This window comes from Capra hircus, chromosome 1, assembly GCF_001704415.2.
Source record: "Capra hircus breed San Clemente chromosome 1, ASM170441v1, whole genome shotgun sequence".
Taxonomy (NCBI): domain Eukaryota; kingdom Metazoa; phylum Chordata; class Mammalia; order Artiodactyla; family Bovidae; genus Capra; species Capra hircus.
In genome coordinates this window covers 134,764,184-134,775,026 of record NC_030808.1, presented here as the reverse complement: position 1 = coordinate 134,775,026, position 10,843 = coordinate 134,764,184, and the positions used below count along the sequence as shown (strand labels likewise).

The following is a 10,843-nucleotide window of genomic DNA, read 5'->3' as shown; positions in this document are numbered from 1 at the left end:
ACTAGCCCTTAGCAGCATTCCGATCCCACAGGAGTGGCTTGAGCAGTTCCCTCTTAGAACAGGAGCCACTGCCCCTCCAGGGATCACCCCACAACTCTGGAGATGCTGGCGATGCCCTCCCCTAGAGTTCAGACTTTGCTGGTTTTATTGGGCCCGGGGATAAGGTTCTGTGTGGCTGGAAACCTGGGGTGCCCCAGCTTCAGAGCCTTTCCTCTCATAAACACTGTGCCATAACTGGCTGGTTATCTGCCCTGCACCCCCTCTTCTGTCCTACCTTGCCACTCACACCAGACTGTGAGAACAAGATGTCTTCCTAGCCTTCTCCATTCCCAGAAACTGGCAGAGCTCCTCAGTGTTCTTGTGGAAGGAACAGACCAACAACCCAATACTCAGCCAGCTCATCCCATCCCTTTGGTACAATAGAAACTTTATTCCTCAGCGGTGAGGACAAACAACTTGTATCTCCCTAAAAGCCCCTCCTACACTCAGGGCCTGGCAGGACAACAAGGCAATGAGGAGCTTGCCTTTCTTCCCATCACTGTGCCCACGGCCACAGCCGCAGCACTGAGCCCAGCACAAGCAGCAGCCGGGCTAGCTGTGAGTCTCATTCTGTTCTCCTGCACGTGACTGGCTGGCTGATGGCAGGTAGCACACAAGTTAGCTATGCTGTGGCATGAAAAGATGAGATGGGCAGGGCCAAGCAGATGGCCTGTCTTGGAAATTTGACACGAACATAAGCAAAGAAACTGCCAGTTAGTTACAGATATGCAGTGTGTACACAGAGGGCTGGAATGGCCAAACTGGCCATATGCAAGTTTCAGTTACAAACTATAAATAAGAGAGGAGGAAGCTAGCTGGTACCCAGACAGAAGCCAAGAGGAGGCTTTAAAATTCTAGGGTTCAAGAACAGCCTCTTAGATAAGGGAAACAAAAGCAAAAATGAAGAAATTGGACTAAGTCGAACTAAAAGCTTTTGCACAGCAAAGATTATGATTAACCAAACAAAAAGGCAGCCTGTGAATGGGAGAGGATATTTGTAAACCATAAGTATGATAAGGGGTTAATATCCATAATATATAAAGAACTCATACAAGTCAACATCCAAAAAACAACCCAGTTACGAAATGGGCAGAGAACCTGAATAGACATTTTCCCAAAGACATAGAAATGGTCAATGGACACAAGAAAAGATGTTCAGCATCATTAACTGTCAGGGAGATGCAGACCAAAACCACAATGAGATAGTACCTCACACCTGTCAGAATGGCTATAATAAAAAAGATTACAAAATAACAAGTGCTGGCAAGGATGTGGAAAAAAGGGACCCTTCATGCACTACTGGTGGGAAGGTAAATTGGTGCAGCAGCTACTCTGGAAAAGAGTACAGAGGTTCCTCAAAAAATTAAAATTGAACCACCATACAACCCAGCAATTCTACTTCTGGTATTGTCCCAAAGAAAACAGAAACACTAATTTGAAAACCTGTCTGCATCCCTGTGTTCACTGCAGCGTTATTCACAATAGCCAAGATATGGAAGCAACTGAAATGTCCGTCCATAGACGAATAAAGATGTGGTGTATACACACACACATGAGTATTGTTCAGACATAAAAAAGAATATCTTGCCATTGCAACAACATGGATTATACTACGTGAAAAAAGTCAGAGAAAGATAAATACTATGTGAATTCACTTACATGTGGAACCTGAAAACCAAACGAAGAAACAAAAGAGAAACAATCTACAGATGCAGGGGACAAACAGATGGCTGCCAGAGGGGCGGGGAGTGGGAGCAGTGGGAAAAAAAAAAAAGGTGACTGTGAAGCAATGAATGCTAATCCGCTTGCTTGTGGTGATCATTTCAAAACGTATATTTATATGAAACCATCACATGCATACCTTGATCATATACAACTTTTGTCAATTATACCTCAACAAAACTGAAAAAAGATTTTAAACATTAAATTTTAAAAGGACAGTCTCTTGGGAGAGATGAAATGTGTGGTGGTTTCTGCAGGTGAGGCTTTACCTAGACGGAAGGGAAGTGTGGTGTGGTGCACATTTACAGGAAGGGAGAGAATGGGAGAAGTCATATAAAGGGTATATGTGTAAGAACAACTGGCTTCGTGTGGTGGGTAGAAAGCAAGGGAAGGGAAGAAGGTGCATGTGAGCAGAGGGCAGGCCCAGATGGTGGAGGGTCCTGTGTGCTGGTTGCTGTGCAGGGAACCTTGAATATGCTCTGGGACGGCCTCACCTCTGGGCACCACCATGTCCCCAAGTCCCCCTCCCAAAGCCATGGCTCCCCCATCCCCCAGAACTACGCCACTTCTAGACCCAACGTCAAGCCTACTCTACCCACAAAACACTAACTCCTATTCCAACCACTTACTACTTAATCTCACATCTACTCTGCAGCCTCTATGACGCAAGGCTCCAGGCCCTTAATATCCTGGCCTAACTACTTTGCCCAGCTGGGACTCAGCTGATCATGTGAAATACGTCTCACCAACACCTGAAGCTTTCTCACACTGCTGCCCTTACACCTGTCCAGAAAAACTACAATCCTTCATCAACCCCACATTCAGCCTTCTCTCCTGTGGTGGGCTCCGAGCTGGCCCCCAAATCTATTCTCTTCTCTCACAATAGTAGAGTTTCATTTGGGAATGGTGGAGTGTAGTTTAACTAGACCCATTTCCCAGAATTCCTTGTAGCTGGGTGTCTAAGGTCCCACCAGTGGAATGTGAACAGAAGTGATGTGCACAACTTCCCTCTCCCTTACCTGAAAAGAAACTGCTTGCTTTCCGCTTCTGCTCTCAGGAGCTGGAACACTGCTGCGGCAGAGACCTGGCTGTGGCCACATTAGCAGTTGATGGGATGGTGGAACAAGACAGAAGGACTGAGGACCCTGAGAGGTTCTGGAAAATGAGTCACTCCACTCTCCTCCCTTAGGACTGTAACATGAGAGAAAATCAATGTTTATCGTATCTAACCCACTCCTTGTTATAGCAGATTCAAGTACAGTCAAAAGTATGCAGAACAATGCCCTAACTGATCAGGGCAGTCCTGTCTCCAGGCCTCAGCTAAGATCCACCTTCACTTGATTCTGATCAGCTCCCTTGCCAATTTCCCGTAGTAAAAGCTTCCAGCTCTCATGTTTATCAGGCCCCCATCCGACTTTCACTCTCAACAATCCTGTCCCTTATGCACAACAAATGTGGAGATGAGCAAGCAGGGTCCACCAAGTCCCCCACAGCCCTGCAATACTCTCCTCTATCCCAGTGGCTGGTGTCCTTTTCCCTGAGCTCTGATCAGACTCCCTGGATGGAATTCACAGCTCCACCACATACTACCTGTGCAACCCACCTCAGCATTCCTTTCCTCCACTGCAAAATGGAGATGACAGTACTACTGAACAGGACTGTGCGGATAACTGAGATAATGCCTGGTGTTAGTCAGCAATGACCACCAGCCAGTAAAACAAACGTGACCACACCACCTTAGATGGAGGCCTTTCACTGAATCTCCATCACCTACAAAACTCAGTCTAAACCTTGCAATAAATAAATAAAGTCCTTCATGACACATTGGCCATTTACCCCAGAAATCTTTCTTGACATTTTTCCTTGAATGCTATGTTCCAAAACTACCAAACCTGCCCACAGATCTAAAATAATAAAACATTCACTAACTAGACAGATAGATATTAAAATGCCCACTTTTGGAATATTAGTGACTACTCCAGTATTAATGTCTACTTCCCTTGCTGGAAAAAAACACCCACTCCCTAAAAATCACCATATGAAAAAGCCTATTTTTTATCCTGTGTCTGGGAAGTGACACTGAATTCAGTTTCCTAAAATAGAACTTAGGATATCCATTTTTCAGCTCTAAAGTGCGATGATATTATCAGCTCTACGCTAAGATGATTTGAGGGAGGCAGGAAACAATCTTTACATGTACTTTTAAATCTTATTCTATTGTTTACATACATTTGAAGTGTTGCCTCCTGTGGAAAGGGAAGGATGTTCCTTTCAGAGGGACATGACACATGAGTCTGATGTTGAGGCTGGCAGTAAGACGGCCAGGGTGGCCAGCAAGGGCTGTGGGGACGGGGCAGGCCCTCAGGGCAGAGCTAGCCCCAGGTTTCCACAAAGCCCAGCAGTGCCTGGCTGCGGCCTCCTGTCTCTTCCTCTTCCTGCCTTCCCAGAAGAGGCTGGAAGGACCCGCTAGGGAGTACTTAACCCCCCCTCCCCCCACTACCCCACCGAGACAAGAGTCTGATGAACTGACCAAGAATGCCTGGCAGGTCAAATAAAACTGCCCTCCTTTCAGTCGGGTCATCTTGCGGGTATCTAAGAGGGGGGAAAAAGAGCAAAGGCCAGAGGGACACTGCCTAGAGATTCCGACACAAAACTTAAACACAGGTTTATCAAGACATTGCATTTCCTGATGAAGAGATTACGGTCAAGTCACACCTATTTTGGCCTGAACAAGTCAGAGTCAGATGAGCGAGCTTCATTCAGAATATGAACTCCAGCACTTTTCTGAGGCCAGGGCCTATGACCAATTCCTCCTCAAGTCCACCAGTGTCCAGAATGTCCTGTTCTCTGAGTTATGCAGACAACATCTAAGATGTTCTTTAGATGTATATTAAGTAACACTGTCACCAAATACTTTCAATTCAAAATTAACAAACCTTACATGAATGCAAAGTCTTTAAAAAGCATATAAAATATAGTCCAATAAATTCACGTGATATTTCATTAAATGAATAAACAAATGTTTAAGCTCTTTTACTAAGAATTTTTATGGAGACAGACAGCTAATCCCAAAGGCTCTAGGTAGTGAGACTGAAGCTAGAGGAAAGGCACCTGGTGGGAAATACTGCAGGCCAAACGCTGAGAACAAAAATATCCCCACAAGGCCAAACCTATAAAGTGGCGGCAGAATTATGGACTGGTGGAAAATAGTAGGGCTGAGGCCAAGGGAACAGCAATCATGGTGGAATAGTAGGGTTTTCTGGATATAGAGGCTCAAATGTTAGGCAGTTGTCCCGATCTGGCTTTCTCAAATAACGGCAGTACTCACCAACCCAAAAACAGGCTGACTGGGCCCTCCTTACACTGGGCAAGGCTTCACAACCACTGTACCTCCTCTCAAACTGACAGAACTCTGAAGCAGCGATACTGCTAAAGGAGCCCAGGGACCAGCCCCTTACCCCATTTCTGCACAAGGGCAGACAGTGCTAGCTGCCCACCAACAGCCATCCCTACTTCCTTACCAATGGAAGGTAAATCTTGTTCAATATTTGTGCTCAAATGTGCATAAACTGATGAACAGTATATGTTTACATACATGCATGCATATATACACACATATACATACATATATATTCATTACAATGGAAAATTCTGCATAAAAAGAAACACTGAATATGCTAACATATGCATGAATCCCAAAACGTTATGCTACATGAAAGAGGTTAGACATAAAAAGTTAAATGCTATATGATACCATTTCCATCAAAGGTCTAGGACAGGCAAATCTAGAGAGACAGAAAACACACTTGTGGTTGCCGAGGGCAGGGTAGGAATGGAATTAGGAGCGACTGCTGACGAGTATGGGGTTTTTTCTTGTCGCATTGGTAAAAATGAATTCAATTGTGGTGATCACACAGGTCTATAAATGTACTGAAAACCAGGGTTGTACACTGGAAGGGCAATATGTGAATTAAATCTCAATAAATCTTTGAAAAAAATCCAATAAAACTTTATTTCCCAAGATGGTGGACTGCTGGGGTGCCCATGTGCTACAGCTCTGGCCGGTAAGGCGCTGGTGGAAGTACACTACGGATAAGTTGTCTCCTCAAGGAAAAGACTCAACTAACTCATGCCTTTTGCCTTTCATCCTTTTCTCATCTTTCTGCCTACTACAAATCTAGGCCCTGGGGTCTCTCACAACAAAAACATGTTAAAGCTGAGAGAGTAGCCAAAATGGAGGCAGTGGGTAATGGGTGATACCCTGGAATCCCCACACCAACTCTGGCTTCTCTCTCTCTGGAGTTATGTGAAGAAATAAGCCTGTACTTCGTTAAGTGATTATAATCATGTTTTGATCGCTTGCAGCCAAGCGATCATGCATGATAGCTAACATCAGCAGGACTGATTCATGGGGCCAAGAAGGTGAAAAAAAAAAGTTCAGAAAGACACAAAAAAGTGGATTCCAAATGGAACATTCAGATGCCATGCAGTGGGCCTTAATTTTTTTAAAAAGGGTAGTTATTTTATTTTCAAACTATATGTATTTTTACCAGTTTTGTATATCCCCAAGGGGGTGCTTACCCCTCTCCGAAAACAGATTGCTAAAAAATGTTTTAGTTTTGAAATACTGATAAACCAAATATGAACAAATGGCATACTATTATTTGCTCAGAGGAATAATTTCAAATATAATCAATTTCCATCTTTTTAAAAAAATAATTTTCCTTATTTATTTTGGCTGTACTGGGTCCTCGTTGCTGCAGGACTTTTCTGCAGTTGTGGTGAGCAGGGTTCCTCTCCAGCTGTTGTGTGCTGGCTTCTCATTGCAGTGGCGTCTCTTGTTGCAGAACACAGGCTCTGGGGCATGTGGGCTCAGGTTTTCATATGATGGAAACGTTAAAAGTTCTGTGCACCACTTCCCTTCACCCTCACATTCCCCCCGCCCCAGTAAAAACATAACCTTTACCACAGAGAAAGAGATTGGTGGCTAGAGAGGTTTTCACGCTTGCAGACCAAATGATAAGAATGAAGAGGACTCCACACCCAAGGGATTTTTCTCCCTCTGCTTAGTCATTCCCATGAACAGGGAAATGTTTCCTGATACTGTATCTTCACCTGGAAAACAAACATGCCTGTGCCCACTCCCCACACCCCCTTACCCCAGTACCTCTCTGATCTCTTAATTACAGCACCATTTCCCTTCACAGCAAAACATTCAAGTAAGGTCTCCACTTTCCCACCTAGTATTTACACTTCAACTTGCTCCAGGTCCTACTGCTTCTGCCAATAATTCCATAATGCCAAATCCCACACAGGCTTCTTCCTCCATTTTGAAATACTTTCTTTCCTGTTTCCTGTTTTTGTTGTTGTTGCTTTTTCCAAGTAGAGTGGTTTCTGCTCAGTCTTTTGTTAGTTTTTCTTCTTTCACTAGACCATTACCAGTTGGAGTGCTCAGGACTCAGTCCCAGGATCTTCTCTCCATCTGTAACTGCTCCCAAAGCAAGTTCATCCAATGCCATGGCTTTAAATATGATCCACATGTTACACTCCTACACTTAAATGTTCACCAAGACCTCCTCCCTGAGCTGCAGGTTCTCAGCTATCTCCTTAACAATCTCCACTTAGATTACCAATCGGCATCTCAAACATGGCTTACACAAAGTTACTGATTTCCCCTGCCAAAGCATAATCCTGTTCTGAGGTTTTGGGTTTTTTTTTCCATCTCAGTGTATAGTTTGGCCATACAGATTCAACTATACATTCAAGTGTCAAATTATCATTCTGATTGTGCTCTTTCTTTCTTCACCCCACCCTCCAACATCCAACAAATCAGGTCCAATCTTTTCCTCCTGACTTCCTGCACTACTCAGATTAGTCCCAAACCCCTATCTTGTCTCTCCTAAACTATGCAACAGTTTCTTACAGTCTCATTACCTTCACCCTTGCCTCCCTACTGTCTAATCTTCACAAGAAGTTGGCATAATATTCTGTAAAAGCCATGCAGACCACGTCACACCCTTATTTAAACACTCCTTGAATGAAATTCCATTGTATTTAGAACATGAATGTGTCGCCTGGCTTACAGTCTACCCTCCCCAAACAGGTCTGTCTCTGCATCTCCTCTGCCGCCCTCTTCCCCAACAACATTCTGGCCACACTGGCCTTTATTCTCTTCTTCCAGTGGCAGCAGCTGGAGAATGAACAGGGATGGCTGACACTGGAGGTCAGCTCATTCCTGCTTTCAGGCTTCTAAGGATGTCCCTTCTGTCTGGATTGTCTCATGGCTGGCTTTTTGTCATTCAGATCTCAACTCAAATGCCAGCTGCCCAGAGAAGCCTGGCTGAAGACACTTAAAGTTACTCTCTCTGATACCACCCTGTATTTTTTTCTTTTATAACACTTACCAAAATCTTGCTTGTGTTCATTACCTGAGTCTTCTAACTAGAATGTGAGACCTAAAATGGGAGGGACATCAATGTCTTGTTCCCTGCATATCTTGAAGGCCAGATGTACAGTGGGATCTCAGTAAATACAAACTGAATGAATAACCCAAACTTCCTTACTTTTAGAAAGAAAATTTTCTTACAATGGGGTTGTTATAAGGAGAGAATGTAACAGTGTTCTTTGTCACTAGCTTATACCACATCAGCGCTTTGCCAATTTGCTTCTTTCCTATAAAAATTACATCTTCTACAAAATCTATTCAGTAATATCCACAAACCACTGGAACGAGACCAGCCATGGAAATCTTATAACTGCTGTTTTTGTTGCAGTCAATGACTCCAAGCAGTTCAGCAAGAAAAACCTATCTAAGTCTTAAACCACTTCTAAAACAAATATACAAACATAAAATAACTTATAAACAGAGATACGGTTACAGGCACTGCACATCCAAGCAAATTGAGAGCACCTCTTACCACATGCTAACTTAGGGTAGAAGTCAATGACAGCACTTTTTTCTCTGAACTGATCTTGTGTACTGAACTGTGATATCTAAACATACTATCCCGAACACTTAAAAACATGCACTGAATGTTAGAAGTGATGCCAGAGCTTAACTGCTCACTTCATGTGCATAATAATATACAGTAAATGCTATAAATATTTGTTGACTGAATGTCTTCTAAGATTGCAGGTTGTGAACCCAAACTTCTATGACTTACAAAGTTCAAAGAGCTGGCCCTTTAGGCGGCTGAGTATTTCATAAAACCGAAGAACCAGTATTAAAAAGGAGCACCCAGAGAGACCATGGTCTTGGCTGCTTGTAGCAGAGCACGAACCATGTAAGCTATTTCCCCAAATGAACTGCTGATTCATAAAGCTCCTTTTAACAAGAGCAAAAGCCTTCAACTGCTACGTACTCTCTCTACTCTCTCTCCTGAGGATGGGAGCAGAGGCAGGCACCTGCAAGGCCTAGCTATTAACATTTAAGAGGCCCAACCACCTCTGCCTTAGGCCAACTATAGCCAAGCATAAACACATATACCCTAAATTTAATGGCTCTGGAGAAAAGCTTTAGTGTTTTAATACTGTCCTGTAATAATACTCTCAACTTTTTATTAGAACCTGGTGGCTGAGTAGAGTCGACTGCACTTGTGTTAGGGCTTGGGAGCCTGAGTGAGACATGCATGAAACGAAACAGGGTGTCCAGCTGCTGTGTGTTCAGAGACTTATCAGACACAAACAATCATTCATCATGAAGAACATTTTCAATACTGTCATAATATAAAACAAATATTTTAATTTTTCAAGTGTTTTCTTTAAAAAAAAAAATTTTATACTTAAGTCAGCCTTGAAAATAAGCACAAAATCTACCTATTTACATTTTTTAACTCAAAACACTCACGCACCCATTCTGTGCATAGCACTATTCTAGGTGCAAGAAAAGGGAGTCTTAACTATAAAAACAGGATTTCACTTTCTGGAATTCTGTTATCTCCTTTCCAAAGAGTAAAAATAAATAAAATCACCATTGTTTACTGTTGACCTGCCCCCAAGCCCACTCCTGGCTCTCAGAAATGCTAGGTTCTGCCAAATTTAAGATGTTTCAATGAACTCAGTTCCTACTTCCCCCAAAATAAGAAAGCAGAACCCTTTTCCATTAAACAAATAAAAAAAGAAACAATTTTCCATGAAAGGCCAGTTTCTATTTCTAGTAAGTATTTTTCTTTTTTCCTCTCTAGCTTTTCTTTAAGTTTTCTTCCTCCAACATTAGCTTTTCCTGTACAAGGCAAACCAACATTTTTTTCTTTTTTTTTTTTTCCCTAAGAAAAAGTACTGCATCTTGAAGACAAACCATTCCCAAGACTGGTGATATTAAAACAAACAAACAAAAAACTTTAAAGGTGAATCACCTACATGATGAAGTAAAAAAAAAAAAAAAAAAAAGCAGTTGGCACTAAGATAGCTATTCCAAACATCCATGTTTAAACAATTTAAAAAACTGTTTATTTATTTTGTAACAATGTACCCTAGTCCAAAGTTAACTATGTTTAAAAAAATTTTGGCCAAAAAATTTACACAAACATTTTCCGTTCAATCTAATAAAAGTGATATCTAGAAAATATCCCATATCATTAAGTCTGTCTTATATAGTTCAAATTCTAAAGCATTCCTAAGGCATGGTGTTCTGGAAGACAAATGTGCTTCTGTGGTGCTGCGTGACGTATGTGGCATCCAAGATTGGCTCCAAGCAGGCCCAGCAGGCACGTTCCTCCTGACGCTGTGAGACTGTGAGAGCAGAGTCAGACGTAGGCCCCCAGGGCTGCATGGAACTCTGTGAGACACTGGACCAGCTGCTGGAACTTGGGCCTCTCCTCCGGATCTAAGGCCCAGCAACAAGCCATCACAGCAAATCTGCAGTGACAAAACCAGAAAATTTGCCTATTGACGATATACTGGGTTGGCCAAAAAGTTTGGGTTTTTCCACAAGGTGTTACTCTTAACCTTTTGATCAATATGATACCAGCTACATTTTCAGTCTAAATGTAGGTGTGGAGAGGAAGACATATTAAAAATCAATCTCTTCGCAGAGCAAAAATGAGTTATCTGGACATTACATGTGGATTTCAATTCTGAAACA

The 10,843-nt window shown here is 42.6% G+C and overlaps 1 protein-coding gene across 2 annotated transcripts in view; it reads right to left on the bottom strand.

Annotated features, from left to right (window-relative positions):
- RYK (receptor-like tyrosine kinase) overlaps window positions 9,744-10,843 on the bottom strand; it is a 111,270-nt gene continuing 110,170 nt past the window's right edge. For both annotated transcript variants that reach the window (XM_018051063.1, XM_018051054.1), the window contains exon 15: window positions 9,744-10,617. In XM_018051063.1, the coding sequence (XP_017906552.1) occupies window positions 10,506-10,617 (112 nt within the window). In that variant the 3' untranslated portion in view covers window positions 9,744-10,505. The remainder of the gene's footprint in view (window positions 10,618-10,843) is intronic.